The 23874-nt window shown below is 46.5% G+C and overlaps 1 protein-coding gene across 7 annotated transcripts in view; it reads left to right on the top strand.

The window, feature by feature from the left end:
* Positions 1–23874, top strand: part of rims2a (regulating synaptic membrane exocytosis 2a) — a 236513-nt gene that overhangs the window by 139776 nt on the left and 72863 nt on the right. For 6 of the 7 annotated variants that reach the window (XM_036971142.1, XM_036971075.1, XM_036971086.1 and 3 more), the window contains 7 exons: positions 5946–6076; positions 6561–6732; positions 7370–7529; positions 11405–11473; positions 19191–19329; positions 19637–19744; positions 21993–22058. In XM_036971142.1, the coding sequence (XP_036827037.1) occupies positions 5946–6076; positions 6561–6732; positions 7370–7529; positions 11405–11473; positions 19191–19329; positions 19637–19744; positions 21993–22058 (845 nt within the window). Of the gene's footprint in view, positions 1–1832; positions 1881–5945; positions 6077–6560; positions 6733–7369; positions 7530–7829; positions 7857–11404; positions 11474–19190; positions 19330–19636; positions 19745–21992; positions 22059–23874 lie in introns of all 7 variants that reach the window. The other variant, XM_036971069.1, reaches the window with a different exon arrangement.

Raw genomic sequence — 23874 nt, 5'->3', positions numbered from 1 at the left:
CCGGTTACCCTGAACCATGTTGCTTATTATCTGATGCCTAATTTACTCTTGGGGGAAGTGAGTTGAGATTAACATGGGAGGAATGAACTCTAAAACTCAAGAGGCCAGATGGAAATAGATTAATGCTAACCTCTAACACTTATTTTGTTGTCTCAACACTCAGGATATTTAGTTTCTTGGAGAAAAAATAAAGATAGTTATGAAATAGTCACAGCTTTTCAATCCCTTTCCTTATGAAAACACATCAATATTATATGTGATTATAAATACAAATATATCAATGAAATATATCAAAGTATCAAACAATATACCAGTATATCAGTCAAAATATATCAGTCTATCAAGTCCATAGTGTGTTTGTTTATCAGAAGAGGTGAGAAGGTTTGATAGTTGAATGTGTGTCCATAAACACTGTAAGCCTTGTACTGTAATGTTGCACCCCAGTAAAACTGCTCCTAGAGCCAGAGAAGGAAGGAAGAGAAGGAAGGGAGAGAAGGAAGGGAGAGAAGGAAGGGAGAGAAGGAATCATTTGATGTCAGTGTTCTTTCTGCTTGTTGTTGTTTTCTTTGGTGAGGAGGGGGAGATCTAATCTGTGCTGCTGCTAGTGTCTCCACCTGGCTCCTCTCCTCTCCTGTCTGTATGTAACAGGAGCATGGCAGAGCAGAGTGAGAGCCAGGGAGAGAAGGAGCACAGAGAGAGGTAGCAGGCACACACAGGCCCTCCAGTATTCATAGGCCTACACCCAGGAGGCCCGTGCTGACAGTTATGACACAAATAAAACCCAGTCAGCCAATCAGGCTGCAGTTCTGATCTCTGCAATCCCTACCTGTAGCACTCAGCCCCACACCACTCAGATCCAGAAGTTCTCTCCATTTCATCAATGAGCCGACCTTGAAACCAAAATAAGAGTATTTGAATTGTACTGTAGTTAATATACTGTAGTTATACTGTAATTAATATACTGTAATTATACTGTCATTAATATTCTGTAATTAATATATTGTAATTATACTGTAATTAATATACTGTAGTTGATATACTGTAATTATACTGTAATTAATATACTGTAGTTGATATACTGTAATTATACTGTCATTAATATACTGTAGTTGATATACTGTAATTATACTGTAATTAATATACTGTAGTTGATATACTGTAATTATACTGTCATTAATATACTGTAGTTGATATACTGTAATTATACTGTCATTAATATACTGTAGTTGATATACTGTAATTATACTGTCATTAATATACTGTAGTTGATATACTGTAATTATACTGTCATTAATATACTGTAGTACATTACCTTGTTGGATCAAGTGCCAGTTGAATAATACATTGGATGCAGTTAGAAATTGTATTGTGTTTTTATTATTATTATTATTATTATTTCCAAGCCGTGTTGAGGGAACAATTGGATTTGAATACGTCATCATGACGCAAATGTTAAATGAAGAAAGGAAGGAAAGTTACAGTCCAGAGAGCACAGAAGGGAATGCTTAGTTAGAAGTCATCAATCATTTTCTGTGAAAACGGGAGCAGAGCAGCCTCTTCCTCTCTCTGAGGAGTGTGGAGGTACAGGAACCCACAGATAAGGCTCCAAGACAATACAGCACATTAGTGAATAATGAGATGCAGATTGATGCTAATGAACGGTGGGGGAAAACACACGTCTAGATTGACTCTCCGTCCCCTCCTCCTCAAAATGTGTTTGTGTTATTGTGGCACTGGTTCGAGTCCAGTGAGTGTGTTTTGTTGGTTGTTTTGTGTTTTTTTGTTGGTTTTATTGCATTTTTCTTTGTTGTTGTTTAATTTTGCTTACCCAGAGCCAAAGCCTTAGTAGAAGAACAGCGCCTTTTGTCCCTAGGGTCCAGGTAAACACCTGTCTGACTCACAGACTGACTCTCTTTGGTCTTCGCTCGCCTTTTTCTGTTGCCTTTTTGGTTTCCTCCATCTTGGAAAATGCATACCAGGGAAATGGCGGCATCTTTCCCTTGCAGTGCGGTGCATTATGTCATTATTATTATTATTATTCATTGATACCATATAACATGATCATACGGTTATGCCAGGAGTCTCGACTCTTTGCATGACTAACTAATCTAAAGGAAATATTTCAGAGAGACACCCTTCCATTGCCAGATCCTGTAGCCTACACTCAACAGCAACGACAAGCTCAAACACATGGCCAGATCCTGTAGCCTACACTCAACAGCAACAACAAGCTCAAACACATGGCCAGATCCTGTAGCCTACACTCAACAGCAACAACAAGCTCAAACACATGGTCAGATCCCGTAGCCTACACTCAACAGCAACAACAAGCTCAAACACATGGTCAGATCCTGTAGCCTACACTCAACAGCAACAACAAGCTCAAACACATGGTCAGATCCTGTAGCCTACACTCAACAGCAACAACAAGCTCAAACACATGGTCAGATCCTGTAGCCTACACTCAACAGCAACAACAAGCTCAAACACATGGTCAGATCCCGTAGCCTACACTCAACAGCAACAACAAGCTCAAACACATGGTCAGATCCCGTAGCCTACACTCAACAGCAACAACAAGCTCAAACACATGGTCAGATCCTGTAGCCTACACTCAACAGCAACAACAAGCTCAAACACATGGTCAGATCCTGTAGCCTACACTCAACAGCAACAACAAGCTCAAACACATGGCCAGATCCTGTAGCCTACACTCAACAGCAACAACAAGCTCAAACACATGGCCAGATCCTGTAGCCTACACTCAACAGCAACAACAAGCTCAAACACATGGTCAGATCCCGTAGCCTACACTCAACAGCAACAACAAGCTCAAACACATGGCCAGATCCTGTAGCCTACACTCAACAGCAACAACAAGCTCAAACACATGGCCAGATCCTGTAGCCTACACTCAACAGCAACAACAAGCTCAAACACATGGTCAGATCCTGTAGCCTACACTCAACAGCAACAACAAGCTCAAACACATGGTCAGATCCTGTAGCCTACACTCAACAGCAACAACAGCAACAACAAGCTCAAACACATGCTCAGATCCTGTCGCCTACACTCAACAGCAACAACAAGCTCAAACACATGGTCAGATCCTGTAGCCTACACTCAACAGCAACAACAAGCTCAAACACATTGCCAGATCCTGTAGCCTACACTCAACAGCAACAACAAGCTCAAACACATGGTCAGATCCTGTAACCTACACTCAACAGCAACAACAAGCTCAAACACATGGTCAGATCCTGTAGCCTACACTCAACAGCAACAACAGCAACAACAAGCTCAAACACATGGTCAGATCCTGTAACCTACACTCAACAGCAACAACAGCAACAACAAGCTCAAACACATGGTCAGATCCTGTAACCTACACTCAACAGCAACAACAGCAACAACAAGCTCAAACACATGGTCAGATCCTGTAACCTACACTCAACAGCAACAACAAGCTCAAACACATGGTCAGATCCTGTAGCCTACACTCAACAGCAACAACAGCAACAACAAGCTCAAACACATGGTCAGATCCTGTAACCTACACTCAACAGCAACAACAGCAACAACAAGCTCAAACACATGCTCAGATCCTGTCGCCTACACTCAAACAAGCTCAAACACATTGATCAACATGTTAGCTGACATGGGCATGTTGTACCTAGTCAGCTACAACAGTGCTCCACATTGGCAATTAAAGGAGGGTGTCTCCTTAAATGTTTTAGTAAAACTGTTACATTTTGTGGGACAAATAAATGAGCTTATTTGTTCTGTGGAACATGAAACTAGATTGGACATCATCCTCAATTGGCTTGACGCCCTCAGGTCCTGAATAGGTTGCTATAGCAACAACGGCCAACAACTGGTAATCATGAACACAACATTTGGCAAATATTTATATTGACATTTTTGAATGGCTGTAAGTTTCATGTTGCAGTCCCTTATTTTAAAGCATATTCCAAATAATATTTTAGAGTTTGAATACAGAATTCACTTGAACTGAACAGGCAAGCATGGAGCCTTTTTAAGGAGATGTCATTACTCTGGCTAGCTTGTGAGAGTTGGAGTGTGGAATACTCATGTTATTTGGGAGATCACATTTGTATATTTGTCCCATCATGTCCTTGTCAAGCATCAGCTCAGCTTCAAACAAAATATATATATACCGTATACTGTATAGGAGTTTTTGGTATGATATGCACTGTTGGTTTCCTCGTTTTAAAGGTAGGTGATGTATTGCCAACACCTCACACTATCTGTCAGATAAGGAGAGGGTGAGAATGGAAGTCTATAAATAGGTGTGTAGTGTACCCTTGGCGCAGCTCCTAGAGGTAGATCAATTAGCCTTCTGTAGAAGCAGTGTTATGCTCTACTTAACCAGGCCACGCAATAATGTCAATGTAAATGATGTGGCTGACTGTACAGGAAATATAGGCAGTGTAATGGATTACATCAGGGGTATAATTTCAACTTTTCAAGGTGAATCTGTCAGTTAAGGGTTATACCATCAGTCATATGGGCAGTGCTGTAGTATGGTCAGAATCGTACATCTTTTCCATAGGGGACTTGTGTTGAGGAAGTCTTCCCAGTGCAAGCTGTTTGACCTGAAGGCCCCTACCGCCTATGTTGTTTGACTATCAGATCTCCTGACTGATCTTGTATGTGTTAAATGCTTGCTGTTGCTTTGTATTGCTGCATGCATAAAGAAATAACTATGGAAGTCAATGCAATGATCAAGACTCCTCCCATCATTATCGACATAAGTATGGGCAAGAGCTTAGAAGGCTTGATTTTCCTCTAGTATTTCATTTCATTTTTTTAAAAGCAAAAAATTTCGCAATTAAAAAAAATATATATAATAATTTCCGTAAATGTTGTTTATTTCATTTCTTACTTCTAAGTGTTCTCTGTTATGTCCATACTTCGCTCGGACAAGTGTGAAGTGTCTTTGATGCCACTCATGACAGCATGATTGATGTATATGTATATTTTACCTATACACTATCTGACACTGCATTGCAGGGCTCTACAGTGTGACCATTTTACTAGCATATGCGCCTAAATATTTTGCTGTGTGTCCTGGAATTTTAATTTAGGAGCACTAGTACGCCTACAAAAATGAAGGATTCTAGCTTTATGGCCTGAAATATTAATTGTGCTCGTAAATATCTTTGTGTGTGCCTACATTTTTCAACTTAGGTGCACACGTGCTCCTTGTAAAAAAAGGTCAGCGTAGAGGCCTGCATTGTGTTGTATGGTTCCAAATACAATTTCACACTCAGATCAGTAAGTGTTCATTTCAAAGCATGTTGGTCTAATTCTCATGTTGTAATGGTTTAGATACCAAGAGTTAGGATACTGTAGATATGAATACAGATACACATACTGTAGAATCCTTTCCACTCAAACACACCTAGAAAATATGGCTAGAGCAGCCGATGAATATATAGGTCATGGTAAGATTTAGGTCATGGTAAGATGTAGGTCATGGTAAGATGTAGGTCATGGTAAGATGTAGGTCGTGGTAAGATATACTGTAGGTCATGGTAAGATTTAGGTCATGGTAAGATATACAGTACAGATCTGTATCATCACCCCCCCCCCCTCCCCCCTAAGCATGTGACCTGCTAATGCCTAAACCAGAAATCCTCCAGGTGATGTACTGGGTGTGCACGCTTTAACTCCAGCCCTGCTCAAATCTAACACAATCCAGTGATTTTACTAATTAGCTGCTCACCATGCAGGACCTTGATTCGCTGAATCAGGTGTGTTTGTTAGTTAATATAGAGCAGGGCTGGTGCTAAACCCTGCACACCCAGTAGCTCTCCAAGTGGAGGGTTATGAGGTCACCCTGATATAGAGCCCCCCCCCCCCCCCCTCCCTCCCTACTGGCAGCCCAGTGACCATGTGACCCTGTTCTATCCCATCCATAGGTCAAACTGTGGTATGACAAAGTGGGCCATCAGCTAATAGTCACCATCCTGGGAGCCAAGGACCTGCCTTCTAGGGAAGATGGCCGCCCCAGGAACCCTTACGTCAAAATCTACTTCCTCCCTGACAGAAGGTAAGAGTAGAGACAGTAACTACAGAATGATCTAGCTCACAGCATTTCACTTCATTCTATCCACAGCCATTTCTTAGTGGCTAGACCTATCCTCCAATATCCTAAAGTTGCCATTGGTTGATTGATACAGATTTGGGCACTCGCATAATAGTCTCACTGAATGTTGAATTTATGGTAAGATTGTCTTTGGTTTTATTAACCTATATATTTTTTTCTTCTGATAATTTAAATTATGGGTCATGTCACATTGCATTTAAACTGCTACCGTCACAAAGATCATCATGTGATCCCATTGACCTACACCTACACTGCGCTCAGAAAACCCCTTCTCAGACACATGGAAGTAATGATAGAAAGTTGATCAGGGCTCCAACATGACGCTCCCTCCCCAGCTCATCCCATTGTCCTGTGCTCTGTTGACCTGTTCGGGAGTCTTTTCTACCATGGTTGTAAATAAAAACAGTTTGAATTATTGTTCCTCCAGCGACAAAAGCAAGAGGAGAACAAAAACGGTAAAGAAATCCTTAGAGCCCAAATGGAACCAGACCTTTATGTATTCTCCTGTGCACCGGCGGGAGTTCCGTGAGCGCATGTTGGAGATCACCCTGTGGGACCAGGCCAGGGTCAGGGAGGAGGAAAGCGAGTTCCTGGGAGAGGTAAGCCCATCCATCTCTTTTTTTCCCTCATAGTTTTCTATTGTTTTATGAACAGAGACAGTCGGAAGGTAGTTAGAAAGACAGGTACAGAGGGACACGGAGACATGGGGCTGTGGCTATATTTGTAACAAGAGTCGGCAGCACCACCACTTAACCAGACTCAGGCACTCATCCGTCTCTGATATAATACCAAACATACCCATCCAGTCAGGATTAGAACAGTAACTCTGATAGCTCAACTAATCTAACCAACAGGGTCAAGCTCTTGATAAAACCCTACATTCCATAGGAAGGATGATAGGCTACTGGGGGTTGATGTGATGCTTACTGTAACATCATCACATACTCACATACTCTGCCCTCACTGTCAATAAGGTTGCAGAATTCTGGTAACTTTCCCAGAATTCCCAGGTCATCAGAAATCCTCCCAGTTGGAGGGAAAAAGCAGGAAATCCAGAATCTTCCAATCAAGATTGCTGGAAAAACTTATTTTAAAAATGATGTCGGGCCATGCCTGTGGAGGTCTTGATCTGCTCTGGAATGAGTCCAGTTAGCAGTGGCTAGTGTATTGAGGAGTGTGTGTGGTGTGTGTGTGTGTGTGTGTGTGTGTAGTGACGCTGGTGTGTTTCTCCTTTAGATACTGATAGAGCTGGAGACAGCCCTGCTGGATGATGAGCCTCACTGGTACAAGCTGCAGACCCACGACGTGTCCTCCATGCCCCTCCCCCGCGCCTCGCCCAACCCCCAGCGCAGACAGCTCCACGGAGAGAGCCCCACGAGGAGGCTACCCATACAGAGTAGGTTACCCCTCTGCCCTAACATCCATAACCTGTATACTAGTCTATACTAGAACAGTGTAGGAAAGCTCCTGTCTGTTCGAACCCCAAACCTCAGGATAGGGAATGAGACATGAGTGTCGAACCAACCGTTCGTCTGATGATTTTGAACAGCCAGTATGGCGGCTGGCAGGTGCCCTGTTACCGACTGTCTTTGCCTGTCTGCCAAAGCCTGAATGATTTATGAAGTATTTATTACTGTTAGTATGTTCATATGGTGTTTGTTTTCTTATCCCTCTCAACTCAACCTGATACTTACAGACAAGGGGCCGTATTCGTACAATTCAGGTAACGGCCCCCGCTTGTTGTTCCACGCTGCTCTCTCCACTGAGCTCTCTCTCCACTGAGCTCTCCCTCCACTGAGCTCTCTCTCCACTGAGCTCTCTCTCCACTGAGCTCTCTCTCCACTGAGCTCTCTCTCCACTAAGCTCTCTCTCCACTCAGTGTTGCTGTTCATACGAAGACTCTGTCTCTCCCCTCTGCTTCAGTCCTATTGTACTGTTCTCTACCTCCAAAGTGTTCTTTCATTCCACTCCTCCATTAGCTGTCCCACAATTCCCTTTAATCCTCGCTATGCTCCCTCTCCGCTCCACCGCAGTCCTTAAACAAGATGGCTGGTCAGTCTCGGCCCGGCAGGTTTATGTTTCCCAGTCCAGATCCTGGTGATTTAGCTCTATCAAAAGAGCTCTGTTCACTCCTCTGTTTGTCATTTGAATATGTTGACCACTTGTTTTCCCAGTGCAATGCATTGTCTCATCTTCTGCCCTATGCCAACACTTTCCTTTTGAAAAACATTATGATAATTGTGCTGGTTTTTGCTCTTCTTCTCCTCTGCTTGTGTCTGTGTCTGTTGTGTCTGTGTCTATTGTGTCTGTTGGGTGTGAACTTGTATTTGCACTTGACTTGACATATTTCTATTGTATGTAACCTGCACATGTATTTCCAATGTTAAGGCTTGAGATTAGCTGGGACAATTTTTATGGGGCATCTGTGTGTGTGTGAGGTGAAAGAGCTGACCGCTCTAAAACAAGAGCGTTAAAACAGTTTCAGCCCTTCTGAGACGTGAGGGAGCGAGAGACAGAGGCTGAGAGAGCGGCTGCCAGAAAAAGAGAAGCAGAGAGAGGCTGAGAGAGCGGCTGCCAGAAAAAGAGAAGCAGAGAGAGGCTGAGAGAGCGGCTGCCAGAAAAAGAGAGGCAGAGAAAGTCTGAGAGAGCGGCTACCAGAAATAGAGAAGCAGAGAGAGGCTGAGAGAGCGGCTGCCAGAAAAAGAGAGGCAGAGAAAGGCTGAGAGAGCGGCTGCAAGAAAAAGAGAGGCAGAGAAAGGCTGAGAGAGCGGCTGCCAGAAAAAGAGAGGCAGAGAAAGGCTGAAAGAGCGGCTGCCAGAAAAAGAGAGGCCGAGAGAGGATGAGAGAGCGGCTGCCAGAAAAAGATAGGCAGAGAAAGGCTGAGAGAGCGGCTGCCAGAAAAAGAGAGGCAGAGAAAAGCCGAGAGAGCGACTGCCAGAAAAAGAGAGGCAGAGAAAGGCTGAGAAAGCGGCTGCCAGAAAAAGAGAGGCAGAGAAAGGCTGAGAGAGCGGCTGCCAGAAAAAGAGAGGCAGAGAAAATCCGAGAGAGCGACTGCCAGAAAAAGAGAGGCAGAGAAAGGCTGAGAGAGCGGCTGCCAGAAAAAGAGAGGCTGAGAGAGCGGCTGCCAGAAAAAGAGAGGCAGAGAAAGGCTGAGAGAGCGGCTGCCAGAAAAAAAGAGGCAGAGAAAGGCTGAGAGAGCGGCTGCCAGAAAAAGAGAGGCAGAGAAAGGCTGAGAGAGCGGCTGCCAGAAAAAGAGAGGCAGAGAAAGGCTGAGAGAGCGGCTGCCAGAAAAAGAGAGGCAGAGAAAGGCTGAGAGAGAGCGGCTGCCAGAAAAAGAGAGGCAGAGAAAGGCTGAGAGAGCGGCTGCCAAAAAAAGAGAGGCTGCGAGAGAGAGGCTGCCCGAAAAAGAGAGGCAGAGAAAAGCCGAGAGAGCGACTGCCAGAAAAAGAGAGGCAGAGAAAGGCTGAGAGAGCGGCTGCCAGAAAAAGAGAGGCAGAGAAAGGCTGAGAGAGCGGCTGCCAGAAAAAGAGAGGCAGAGAAAAGCCGAGAGAGCGACTGCCAGAAAAAGAGAGGCAGAGAAAGGCTGAGAGAGCGGCTGCCAGAAAAAGAGAGGCTGAGTGAGCGGCTTCCAGAAAAAGAGAGGCAGAGAGAGGCTGAGAGAGCGGCTGCTAGAAAAAGAGAGGCAGAGAAAGGCTGAGAGAGAGCGGCTGCAAGAAAAAGTGAGGCAGAGAAAGGCTGAGAGAGCGGCTGCCAGAAAAAGAGAGGCAGAGAAAGGCTGAGAGAGCGGCTGCAAGAAAAAGTGAGGCAGAGAAAGGCTGAGAGAGCGGCTGCCAGAAAAAGAGAGGCAGAGAAAGGCTGAGAGAGCGGCTGCCAGAAAAAGAGAGGCAGAGAAAGACTCAGAGAGCGGCTGCCAGAAAAAGAGAAGCAGTGAAAGGCTGAGAGAGAGAGGCAGCCAGAAAAAGAGAGGCAAAGAGAGGCTGAGAAAGGCTGAGAGAGTGGCTGCAAGAAAAAGAGAGACAGAGAGAGGCTGAGAGAGTGGCTGCAAGAAAAAGAGAGGCAGAGAAAGGCTGAGAGAGTGGCTGCAAGAAAAAGAGAGACAGAGAGAGGCTGAGAGAGTGGCTGCAAGAAAAAGAGAGGCAGAGAAAGGCTGAGAGAGTGGCTGCAAGAAAAAGAGAGGCAGAGAGAGGCTGAGAGAGTGGCTGCAAGAAAAAGAGAGGCAGAGAAAGGCTGAGAGAGTGGCTGCAAGAAAAAGAGAGGCAGAGAGAGGCTGAGAGAGTGGCTGCAAGAAAAAGAGAGGCAGAGAAAGGCTGAGAGAGAGCGGCTGCCAGAAAAAGAGAGGCAGAGAAAGGCTGAGAGAACGGCTGCCAGAAAAAGAGAGGCAGAGAAAGGCTGAGAGAGAGCGGCTGCCAGAAAAAGAGAGGCAGAGAAAGGCTGAGAGAGCGGCTGCCAGAAAAAGAGAGGCAGAGAAAGGCTGAGAGAGCGGCTGCCAGAAAAAGAGAGGCAGAGAAAGGCTGAGAGAGCGGCTGCCAGAATGCAGCACTTGTCATTTCTGTAAAAGCCCAAGTGTCCAGTTGATTTAAGTTGACTGAACAGTGAATAAGTCAGAAAAAGCAACTGAGTGAGAGAGGGGACGACTCGGAAAGAGGGATGAGGGAGGGAGTAGTTCTGAAGACGGTGGAGACGGTAGAATACCTCTCAGACTCCATCTTCAGATGTACATTGAATGATTGAAATGTCAATTCAAAGCGCCACCTTGAAAACATGGAAGCTATTGCCAATTAGGCTAGATGGAGAGGACCACACGATGTTGTTTACATCACATCCAACATCATGTCTCACACTAGCTATATGTTACAGTTGTTCTCTTTAAATTAGACTTTATATCACACTATCTAAAATAGGCAGCTCCTACGTTGGTGATGAAAATCAGAAGAGTCAGACAGTATATTTCAGGAGAGTAAATGTAGGTCTTGGTTGTATGTGCTGTTTCTAAAGTGTGGCCAGTGATTATCAATGTAAGAACGTGACTTTGAGATACAATATAATACTGTTTAATAGTGTTCTCAAAATAAATAGTGTTCTATTTCTGTGTCTGCTGCTTTCCCTGACTATGTCCAGGACTGGGGCATTGATCTAGAGTCTAGAGACCAACTGGACAACACTGGTGACAGCTAGGCCACAGAGCCATGGTCTCACCAGGGGAGGAGGACAGACCCTGGAGTAAACTAACCTCTATCCTTCTCTTCTCTCCTTTCTCCATCTCTCCTCCAGGATCTCAGAGAATCAGTGACAGTGAGATCTCTGACTATGACTGTGAAGACGGTGTTGGTGTAGTGTCAGGTAATATACTACAGACAGAGTCACACATGAATAGTAATCAGTATAATGTTGATGCAGCTAACTCAGGGGTAAACAGTATATGAACATACAGCTGTATGTATGTCAATGTACTGTACTGGATCATGAGATGTTTTAAAAGAAGGTAGCTAGCTAAGATACTGCAGCAGCTCTACAAGGAGCAGTGAGTTTCTTCTCCTTCCCTCTGCGCTACAGTAACTAGCTGCTCTCCTCGACACAGGCAGCAGACGCCCACGCTAGTCTCAGCCTGCCGCTGCTGCACATCAAATGAGAGGCTGTTGCCAGAGAGAATAGATTACTGTAGCAGTCCAGGCAGCACACAGACAGCTGTGTGTGCGTGTGTGCGTGTGGGTGTGTGTGCGTGTGCGTGCGTGCCTGTGCGTGCGTGTGCGTGCGTGTGTGTGTGTGTGTGTGTGTGTGTGTGCGTAATAGATGAGGAGGAAACCCTCCCACCTCTGTAACATTCTCATTAGCCCCTCTCTCACATCACAGCCTCCTCTCTCACTACGCCCATAATATCCCTTCACTCAGTGGGAATACCCCTCTCCTCTCTCTCTCATCTTCCCTTGTTTCCCAGAGATCTTTGCTAATCCCCTTTCCTCCTACCTTCTCCATATCAAACTACTGATACTATACTAAGGGAGAAGAGATGATAACTATTCACAGGAATAATAGATTGATTGTTTTTTTGAATTGGGATGTCACTGCTATGGTTTTAACTAGGATAATGCAGTCATTCTTCCCTGCTGGCTCTGTCCTGTTAATTCGGATCTGAGCTTCTCTCCTCTATAAACAGTATATATGCTTAACACACAGTTTCTAGTCATGTCTGAGCTTCTCTCCTCTATACACAGTATATATGCTTAACACACAGTTTCTAGTCATATCTGAGCTTCTCTCCTCTATACACAGTATATATGCTTAACACACAGTTTCTAGTCATATCTGAGCTTCTCTCCTCTATACACAGTATATATGCTTAACACACAGTTTCTAGTCATATCTGAGCTTCTCTCCTCTATACACAGTATATATGCTTAACACACAGTTTCTAGTCATATCTGAGCTTCTCTCCTCTATACACAGTATATATGCTTAACACACAGTTTCTAGTCATATCTGAGCTTCTCTCCTCTATACACAGTATATATGCTTAACACACAGTTTCTAGTCATATCTGAGCTTCTCTCCTCTATACACAGTATATATGCTTAACACACAGTTTCTAGTCATATCTGAGCTTCTCTCCTCTATACACAGTATATATGCTTAACACACAGTTTCTAGTCATATCTGAGCTTCTCTCCTCTATACACAGTATATATGCTTAACACACAGTTTCTAGTCATGTGTGACGCGGCTTGTCAAGAGAACCAATGAACAACATTTGGGTTGTGCACGTAAAGCAAGCTGATTGCAGAGCTGGGTGCTTAGTTACCCACCCCAGTGTTGGGCTGCTGATAGTTAGACTGCAGATGTTAGATGAAATGAGTGATGTTAGTGAAATGTAGTGATGTCAGGTGGAATGGGTTTAATGTTTCTCTGTTTCCACAATAGTAAATATGTATGACGTGGTGTTATGCAGGACTTGATTGTGATTCATTTTAACATAATATTCATTCACATAATACTGTCCTTTTTATGTTATCTGGGTTCCCTCTATGTATAATTTGAAGGAATTCAGGTTTCACAATGCAGCAAACTCACTTTCAAACATATTTGGAAGCGAAAATGTAATGATTTGGAGATAATTGATAGAAGTATCAAACTAAAGTAGCTGTGAAGGTTAACTTTTCCTCTCATATTTCATAATGTTATGGTGCGTGAATGAGGACCCAAAAGCGAATTAACAAACAGAGTACTTTAATGACGGACATACGTGGGCTCAGATGGACAGGTAGATTCCGACAGGACAGGACAAGGTTGCAGCACACACGATGATAGTCTGGTTCAGGCATGAGACACATAAACAAACAAACAAGAATCCGACAAGGACAGGAGCAGAAACAGAGACAGATATAGGGACCTAATCAGAGGGAAAAAGGGAACAGGTGGGGAACGGGGTGAATGGGTAATTAGGAGGAGACAAGGCACAGCTGGGGAAAAGAGGGGGAGAAAAGGTAACATAACAACGACCAGCAGAGGGAGACAGGGTGAAGGGAAAGGACAGAGACAAGACAACATGACAGTACCCCCCCACTCACCGAGCGCCTCCTGGCGCACTCGAGGAGGAAGCCTGGCGGCAACGGAGGAAATCATCGATCAGCGCACGGTCCAGCACGTCCCGAGAGGGAACCCAACTCCTCTCCTCAGGACCGTACCCCTCCCAATCTACTAGGTACTGATGACCACGGCCCCGAGGACGCATGTCCAAAATCCTACGGACCCTGTAGATGGGTGCGCCCTCGACAAGGATGGGGGGGGGGGGGGGGAAGACGAGCGGGGGCGCGAAGAACGGGCTTGACACAGGAGACATGGAAGACCGGGTGGACGCGACGAAGATATCGCGGCAGAAGAAGTCGCACTGCGACAGGGTTAATGATTTGAGAGATACGGAATGGACCAATGAACCGCGGGGTCAACTTGCGAGAAGCCGTCTTAAGGGGAAGGTTCTGAGTGGAGAGCCAAACTCTCTGACCGCGACAATATCTAGGGCTCTTCGTTCTACGCTTATTAGCAGCTCTCACAGTCTGCGCCCTATAACGGCAAAGTGCAGACCTGACCCTCTTCCAGGTGCGCTCGCAACGTTGGACAAAAGCCTGAGCGGAGGGGACGCTGGACTCGGCGAACTGAGATGAGAACAACGGAGGCTGGTACCCGAGGCTACTCTGAAAAGGAGATAGCCCGGTCGCAGACGAAGGAAGCGAGTTGTGGGCGTATTCTGCCCAGGGGAGCTGTTCTGACCAAGACGCAGGGTTGCGAAAAGAAAGACTGCGTAAGATGCGACCAATAGTCTGATTGGCCCGTTCTGCTTGACCGTTAGACTGGGGGTGAAAGCCGGAAGAGAGACTGACGGAAGCCCCAATCAAACGGCAAAACTCCCTCCAAAATTGAGACGTGAATTGCGGACCTCTGTCCGAAACGACGTCTGACGGAAGGCCATGAATTCTGAAAACATTCTCGATGATGATTTGTGCCGTCTCTTTAGCAGAAGGAAGCTTAGCAAGGGGAATGAAATGAGCCGCCTTAGAGAACCTATCGACAACCGTAAGAATAACAGTCTTCCCCGCTGACGAAGGCAGTCCGGTGACAAAATCTAAGGCGATGTGAGACCACGGTCGAGAGGGAATAGGAAGCGGCCTGAGACGGCCGGCAGGAGGAGAGTTACCGGACTTAGTCTGCGCGCAGACCGAACAAGCAGCCACGAAACGACGCGTGTCATGCTCCCGGGTGGGCCACCAGAAACGCTGGCGAATGGAAGCAAGCGTACCCCGAACGCCAGGGTGACCGGCTAACTTGGCAGAGTGAGCCCACTGAAGAACGGCCAGACGAGTAGGAACGGGAACGAAAAGAAGGTTCCTAGGACAAGCGCGCGGCGACGGAGTTTGAGTGAGTGCTTGCTTTACCTGCCTCTCAATTCCCCAGACAGTCAACCCGACAACACGCCCCTCAGGGAGAATCCCCTCGGGGTCAGTGGAGGCTACTGAAGAACTGAAGAGACGAGACAAAGCATCAGGCTTGGTGTTCTTAGAGCCCGGACGATAAGAAATCACGAACTCGAAACGAGCGAAAAACAGCGCCCAACGCGCCTGACGCGCATTAAGTCGTTTGGCAGAACGGATGTACTCAAGGTTCCTATGGTCAGTCCAAACGACAAAAGGAACGGTCGCCCCCTCCAACCACTGTCGCCATTCGCCTAGGGCTAACCGGATGGCGAGCAGTTCGCGGTTACCCACATCATAGTTACGTTCCGACGGCGACAGGCGATGAGAAAAATACGCGCATGGGTGGACCTTGTCGTCAGAGAGGGAGCGCTGAGAAAGGATGGCTCCCACTCCCACCTCTGACGCGTCAACCTCGACAACGAACTGTCTAGAGACGTCAGGTGTAACAAGGATAGGAGCGGATGTAAAACGATTCTTGAGGAGATCAAAAGCTCCCTGGGCGGAAACGGACCACTTAAAGCACGTCTTGACAGAAGTAAGGGCTGTGAGAGGAGCTGCCACCTGACCGAAATTACGGATGAAACGACGATAGAAGTTCGCGAAGCCGAGAAAGCGCTGCAGCTCGACACGTGACTTAGGGACGGGCCAATCAATGACAGCTTGGACCTTAGCGGGATCCATCTTAATGCCTTCAGCGGAAATAACAGAACCGAGAAATGTGACGGAGGAGGCATGAAAAGTGCACTTCTCAGCCTTCACGAAAAGACAATTCTCTAAAAGGCGCTGGAGGACACGTCGAACGTGCTGAACATGAATCTGGAGTGACGGTGAAAAAATCAGGATATCGTCAAGGTAAACGAAAACAAAGATGTTCAGCATGTCTCTCAGGACATCATTGACTAATGCCTGAAAGACAGCTGGAGCGTTAGCGAGGCCGAAAGGAAGAACCCGGTATTCAAAGTGCCCTAACGGAGTGTTAAACGCCGTCTTCCACTCGTCCCCCTCCCTGATGCGCACGAGATGGTAAGCGTTACGAAGGTCCAACTTAGTGAAAAACCTGGCTCCCTGCAGGATCTCGAAGGCTGAAGACATAAGAGGAAGCGGATAACGATTCTTCACTGTTATGTCATTCAGCCCTCGATAATCTATGCAGGGGCGCAGAGACCCGTCCTTCTTCTTGACAAAAAAAAACCCCGCTCCGGCGGGAGAGGAGGAGGGGACTATGGTACCGGCGTCAAGAGCTACAGACAAATAATCTTCGAGAGCCTTACGTTCGGGAGCCGACAGGGAGTATAGTCTACCCCGGGGGGGGGTGGTTCCCGGAAGGAGATCAATACTACAATCATACGACCGGTGTGGAGGAAGAGAGGTGGCCCTGGACCGACTGAACACCGTGCGCAGATCGTGATATTCCTCCGGCACCCCTGTCAAATCACCAGGCTCCTCCTGTGAAGAAGAGACAGAGGAAACAGGAGGGATAGCAGACATTAAACATTTCACATGACAAGAGACGTTCCAGGAGAGGATAGAATTACTAGACCAATTAATGGAAGGATTATGACAAACTAGCCAGGGATGGCCCAAAACAACAGGTGTAAAAGGTGAACGAAAAATTAAAAAAGAAATGGTTTCACTATGATTACCAGAAACAGTGAGGGTTAAAGGTAGCGTCTCACGCTGAATCCTGGGGAGAGGACTACCATCCAGGGCGAACAAGGCCGTGGGCTCCTTTAACTGTCTGAGAGGAATGTCATGTTCCCGAGCCCAGGTCTCGTCCATAAAACAGCCCTCCGCCCCAGAGTCTATTAAGGCACTGCAGGAAGCTGACGAACCGGTCCAGCGTAGATGGACCGACAAGGTAGTGCAGGATCTTGAAGGAGAGACAGGAGTAGTAGCGCTCACCAGTAGCCCTCCGCTTACTGACGAGCTCTGGCCTTTTACTGGACATGAAGTGGCAAAATGACCAGCGGAACCGCAATAGAGACAGAGGCGGTTGGTGATTCTCCGTTCCCTCTCCTTAGTCGAGATGCGGATACCTCCCAGCTGCATGGGCTCAGCACCCGAGCCGGCAGAGGAAGATGGTAGTGATGCGGAGAGGGAGGCGACGGAGAGCGCGAGCTCCTTTCCACGAGCTCGGTGACGAAGATCAACCCGTCGCTCAATGCGAATAGCGAGTTCAATCAAGGAATCCACGCTGGAAGGAACCTCCCGGGAGAGAATCTCATCCTTTACCTCTGCGCGGAAACCCTCCAGAAGACGAGCGAGCAAGGCCGGCTCGTTCCAGCCACTGGAGACAGCAAGAGTGCGAAACTCAATAGAGTAGTCTGTTATGGATCGATTGCCTTGACATAGGGAAGACAGGGCCCTGGAAGCCTCCTCCCCAAAAACAGATCGATCAAAAACCCGTATCATCTCCTCCTTAAAGTCTTGATACTGGTTAATACACTCAGCCCTTGCCTCCCAGATTGCCGTGCCCCACTCACGAGCCCGTCCAATAAGGAGAGATATGACGTAGGCGACACGAGCAGTGCTCCTGGAGTAAGTGTTGGGCTGGAGAGAAAACACAATATCACACTGGGTGAGGAACGAGCGGCATTCAGTGGGCTCCCCAGAGTAACACGGCGGGTTATTGATTCTGGGCTCCGGAGATTCGAAAGCCCTGGAAGTGGCCGGTGGATCGAGGCGGAGATGGTGAACCTGTTCTGTGAGGTTGGAGACTTGGGTGGCCAGGGTCTCAACGGCATGTCGAGCAGCAGACAATTCCTGCTTGTGTCTGCCTAGCATCGCTCCCTGGATCTCGACGGCTGAGTGGAGAGGATCCGAAGTCGCTGGGTCCATTCTTGGTCGGATTCTTCTGTTATGGTGCGTGAATGAGGACCCAAAAGCGAATTAACAAACAGAGTACTTTAATGACGGACATACGTGGGCTCAGATGGACAGGTAGATTCCGACAGGACAGGACAAGGTTGCAGCACACACGATGATAGTCTGGTTCAGGCATGAGACACATAAACAAACAAACAAGAATCCGACAAGGACAGGAGCAGAAACAGAGACAGATATAGGGACCTAATCAGAGGGAAAAAGGGAACAGGTGGGGAACGGGGTGAATGGGTAATTAGGAGGAGACAAGGCACAGCTGGGGAAAAGAGGGGGAGAAAAGGTAACATAACAACGACCAGCAGAGGGAGACAGGGTGAAGGGAAAGGACAGAGACAAGACAACATGACACATAATGTCTTGTTTCCTTCCTAATCCTACCTTTTATTCACTGTTACGTTTAACTCATTTTAATGTGCTATACACTCTATTGAATATTAACCAAGGATAATGGTGCAAAACATTGACCTTTGACCTTAACCATGCTTCCTGGCCATGGCTGATTATTGAATAATGATAATCATTCATGTTCGATGGACTAATCAGTCTAGCAGGGAAAAGTCATTATAATGTTTCTGATTTTTGAAAGCTATTTTCATGTTTAATGCAAAAATGTTAACCGCAATGACTTGAATCACATGAACATTGAGTTGAGACCAAGCCCTCATTTATTTGAATATAGAGAGCCTCAGCATTTTGAAAAGCCACCAACCATTATGCCACTGTGCAACTTCTGAAAAGTTTGAAAGAATCCTCTGAAAATAAATGTTGCTGTTGACAGTTTTTTTTGCAGCAGTGTGTATGGTCAATAGGGAGGAAAGGTTTTAGCCTGGTACCAGATCAGTTTGTGCTGCCTTGCCAACTAGACAAGACAGTACACACAGATCTGGGACCAGGTTAGAGAGGCTGCGCTTAGAACGATGGGTCTTTCTCTGAATGACTCCTGACATCACTCTCTCTCTCTGTTTCTCTATATGTTTCTCTCTCTGTATCTCTCTTTCTCTCTTTTTTTCTCTCTGGTTCTGTCTCTCTGTTTCTCTCTCTCTTTCTCTCTGTTTGTCTCTCTATATTTCTCTCTCTGTTTCTCTCTCTGTATCTCTGTTTCTTTCTCTCTTTCTCTATGCTTCTGTCTCTCTCTGTTTCTCTTTCTGTCTCTCTCTGTATCTATGTTTCTCTCTGCCTCTCTCTTTCCCCCTCTCTCTCTGTCTCTCCAGACTACCGGCAGAACGGCAGGGACCTACATAGTTCCACGTTGTCTGTCCCCGAGCAGGCGATGTCATCCAACCACTGCTCGCGGTCGGCAGACATGAACCGGGCGCGGTCGCGGTCCCCCAGTGTCCCCCCTCCACAGAGGTAACTCCCCCATCTCACTTGTCCCCCGTCCAGCCCAGCATCCCAAGTTGTATCCCTTCCTGCACCACAATGGGAACTGAGAACCTCAACTCATATCAGAGGTTGTCCTTTAAGCGGTATCTCTGTGATAGTTGTCTTGATAGTAGAATGTTTAACCCATATAACCGATACTGGGATCTCACTCACACTGACAGTGGTTGCATTAAGGTGAGTAGGTGCATCCCCGAGACATTGGGTGACACTGTGGGGAGTTTGTACTGTGACTGTACCGTACTAGGGGGTGATCCAGTGATTCTGTTGTATACAGCAGAAGTCTGGACCCCGGCTATGACATTGACCCCGCCTCGTCTCAGTACAGCTCCTCCAGTAGAGTGGACCGGCGCAGTGTGTCCGATGACCACCACTCACCTGACAGGTAGATACCCCTGTCTCACACAGCTTGACACAGCCTAACACAGCCCCACACAACCTCACACAGCCTCACACACCAGCTGCTGCAGACAACACAACCAACTGCGACTGACAGGGTTCCAACCCGGGTTGTCTGCGAGCCACAGGACTGTGTAACTGTTAGACCTCTGAGCTAAAGCCTAGGCATTAGCTCGAGAGCTAACCCAAATGTTTAGGTCTCATGCGTGGTTACTAATCACATGAGCGTGGTTTCACTGAACTGCCTCCGTTACACAACCTTACACCTGGGTAATCTGTCTGATGCTTTCACACCTACAACTGCTATACTAGGATATCTCACCTAGTGCTCACAAGTTAACCTGTCCCTTTCCCCAACCTGTCCCTTTCCCCAACCAATCCCTTTTCCAAGAACTCCAATCTCCTCTCTGATGTCCTGCATTAGGTGGATCTTTAACTAACCTCTTCTCTCCTTTGTGTTCAAATCGTGTTGCCTTTTTAATACTGAGAGGGGATCATTAACTCCGGTGCTCAGACTCATTAGAATCAACATGGCACCCTGGCATCCCAAATGGCACCCTATTCCCTATAATAGTATACGACTTTTGAACATGGCTCATAGGTTTAAGATTCAAGTTTTATTAGTCGTAACGGGATACACATGGTATACACCGTCCACCGTCTCCACAACAACAATAACAAATAAGAAAAGATAAGCATAGGGCTCTGGTCAAAAGTAGTGCACAATGTAGGGAATAGGGTGCCATTTGTGACAGTTCCTGTGTTTGTGTTGTGATGTTCATTCCTCCACCACACCTGAGACTATAAAAAATAGAATCTCTAGAAATGACAACCCCAGTCAAGTTATAACCCATCAGTGTACTGTCAAATTGCTGTGGTCTGAGGGGACTTTCCCATTCTAGTCATACTGTTTGTTCTGCTATAGCAAACAACACCAGCCCAGCGTCTCAGACATACAGCTCAGCCTTGGCACAGTTCTCTTCTCCTTACTTACCCCCTCCAATCATTCAATTAAGTTTATTTGATATTTCTGAGGCGAGGATGGCTGAGGCAGCCTAAATCAGGGCCAGACACAGGAAATGCACTTATCTAGATTGTGTGTGACAGACAGTTGCTCACTAAGACTGTATTTCAGCTTCCCCTTAATCAACTGCTGCTGTTATTTATTGAAAACAGTTGAAAATTAGGAAACAGGAAATGAGTCATGGTGTGCATACCAAATGGCACCCTATGTCCTATAAAGTGCACTACTTTTGACCAGAGCCCTATGGGCCTTATTATTTCATTATTTTGGGGAATTAAAATTTTTTAGAGGTTGTTTTATATTACATATGTGTTATTTTGTTTTGAAATCCAACAACACATTAATGTACTTTTGTTTGTTTTTCATTTTATTTTGTAAAGTTATTAACTAATGCAGAAATGAATGTACAGACATTTGGAGAGTTAGGGGGCTAGTCCAACAACATACAGTAACTCCAATAACATTCAGTATCTTACACGGTTTGGATTGAATCCACTGGGACTGATGTTGGTTTACAGCAGCATGTGTGTTACAGTACAAAACAGTAAATTAGGAGCGCCTCATCATGCATCTCAATGGGCTTTCTAACCTGAGGAAGGACTGCACAAATATCCTCTCCTCTTCCATGGCTGTATCCTCCCTTCTCTCCTCCAACACTGTACATCTCTCTCTCTCTCTCTCTCTCTTTCTCTCTCTCTCTCTCTGTGTCTCTCTCTCGCGATCCCTCTCTCCTGTGTCTCTCTCGCTCTCTCTCTCTATCTCTCTCTCTCTCCCTTTGTCTCTCTCTCGCTATCTCTCTCGATCTCTCTCACCCTGTGTCTCTCTCTCTCCTCGTGTCTCTCTCTCTCTCTCTCTCTCGCTCTCTCTCACCCTGTCTCTCTCTCTCTCTCTCTCGCGCTCTCTCTCACCCTGTCTCTCTCTCTCTCGATATATCTCTCTCTCTCACCTTGTCTCTCTCTCTCAATGTATCTCTCTCACCCTGTGTCTTTCTCTCTCCTCGTGTCTCTCTCTCTCTCTCTCTCTCTCTCTCTCGCTCTCTCTCACCCTGTCTCTCTCTCGCTATATCTCTCTCTCCCTGTGTCTCTCTCTCTCCTCGTGTCTCTCTCTCTCTCGCCCCGTGTGTCTCTCACTCTCTCTCTTTCTCCCTCTTCTCCCTCCCCATTCAGCCCCATTCAACCATGTCTCTGTTCTCTCCCTTCATGTCTCGCAGCCATTTTCTCACCCTACCTCGATCCAGACGCTGTCAACCTAGTGATGATCATCAGAAGGAACCCAGGTAGACTCTTACCTGACAGTGCATGTTCCTCCCTCCATCACACCCTCCACTTCGCCCCCTGCTGTCTGTAGGAAGCTGCTGGCCTATGAAGCTTCAAGCCTGTGTTGGTTTAATGTCAATGGCGCACAAACCTATCCACTTCACATCCTAAGCCAATGCCATTGACGATACAACGTGTGGTGTGGTGTGGTGTGGTGTGGTGTGGGCAGCCAGGTATATATTTCTCCCTTCCCAGACAAATATACTGTATATGCATAAGTGTAGTGTGTGGTCTTTTGTAGTCAGTAGAATTAAACAGGTGGGCCACTCCATGGCCCATATACTCAGAAAGAAAAGGTGCTATCTAGAACCTAAAAGAGTTATTCTGCTGTCCCCATAGGAGAACCCTTTGAAGAAACCTTTTTGGTTCCAGGTAAAACCCTTTTGGTTCCAGGTACAAACCTTTTTGGTTCCAGGTAGAACCCTTTTGGTTCCAGGTAGAACCCTTTCCCCAGAGGATTCTATATGGAACCAAAAGATACAGAATCAGGATCACTCCTCATTTCGGCTTCATAAACACATACATTTCCTCTCTCCACATACTTTTCATACATTTGCCAAAGTTTCATCATTGATTACGTATCTTTATTGGTAGACAAATACACAGCCCGCTATTTGTTATCTTCGATTGTACCTTGAGATATACCTCAAAGAAACTAGCCTGTCAATAGTCTGAAATGGATGTGTCCTGTTGTTTTTTTCTGTTTGTGAAGAGTTGTCCAGCAGAGGTAGTTCCCCCTGCCCAGTGCCCACCCTGTGTTGTACCACTGTATATATCAGTATATGAATCCTATATATCTGATATACACTCTTTATGGTGGCTACCCATCCACAGCGGTCAAGGTGGATGTTGTTGTTGGATCAAACCACAAGAGAATAGTAGAGGTACAGAGAGTTGGTGCGCCCCCATCAACTGTCCCCTTAACAGTCTACAGAGTTGGTGCGCCCCCATCAACTGTCCCCTTAACAGTCTACAGAGTTGTTGCGCCCCCATCAACTGTCCCCTTAACAGTCTACAGAGAGTTGGTGCGCCCCTATCAACTGTCCCCTTAACAGTCTACAGAGTTGGTGCGCCCCTATCAACTGTCCCCTTAACAGTCTACAGAGAGTTGGTGCCCCCATCAACTGTCCCCTTAACAGTCTACAGAGAGTTGGTGCACCCCCATCAACTGTCCCCTTAACAGTCTACAGAGAGTTGGTGCGCCCCCATCAACTGTCCCCTTAACAGTCTACAGAGAGTTGGTGCGCCCCCATCAACTGTCCCCTTAACAGTCTACAGAGAGTTGGTGCGCCCCCATCAACTGTCCCCTTAACAGTCTACAGAGAGTTGGTGCGCTCCCATCAACTGTCCCCTTAACAGTCTACAGAGAGTTGGTGCGCCCCCATCAACTGTCCCCTTAACAGTCTACAGAGAGTTGGTGCGCCCCCATCAACTGTCCCCTTAACAGTCTACAGAGAGTTGGTGCGCCCCCATCAACTGTCCCCTTAACAGTCTACAGAGTTGGTGCGCCCCCATCAACTGACCCCTTAACAGTCCACAGAGTTGGTGCGCCCCCATCAACTGTCTCCTTAACAGTCTACAGAGTTGGTGCGCCCCCATCAACTGTCTCCTTAACAGTCTACAGAGTTGGTGCGCCCCCATCAACTGACTCCTTAACAGTCTACAGAGTTGGTGCGCCCCCATCAACTGTCCCCTTAACAGTCTACAGAGAGTTGGTGTGCCCCCATCAACTGTCCCCTTAACAGTCTACAGTGAGTTGGTGCGCCCCCATCAACT

The sequence above is a fragment of the Oncorhynchus mykiss genome, chromosome 3 (genome assembly GCF_013265735.2).
Source record: "Oncorhynchus mykiss isolate Arlee chromosome 3, USDA_OmykA_1.1, whole genome shotgun sequence".
NCBI lineage: Eukaryota > Metazoa > Chordata > Actinopteri > Salmoniformes > Salmonidae > Oncorhynchus > Oncorhynchus mykiss.
The sequence above is the reverse complement of the archived record's forward strand: the minus strand, read 5'-3'. Positions and strand labels throughout refer to the sequence as shown.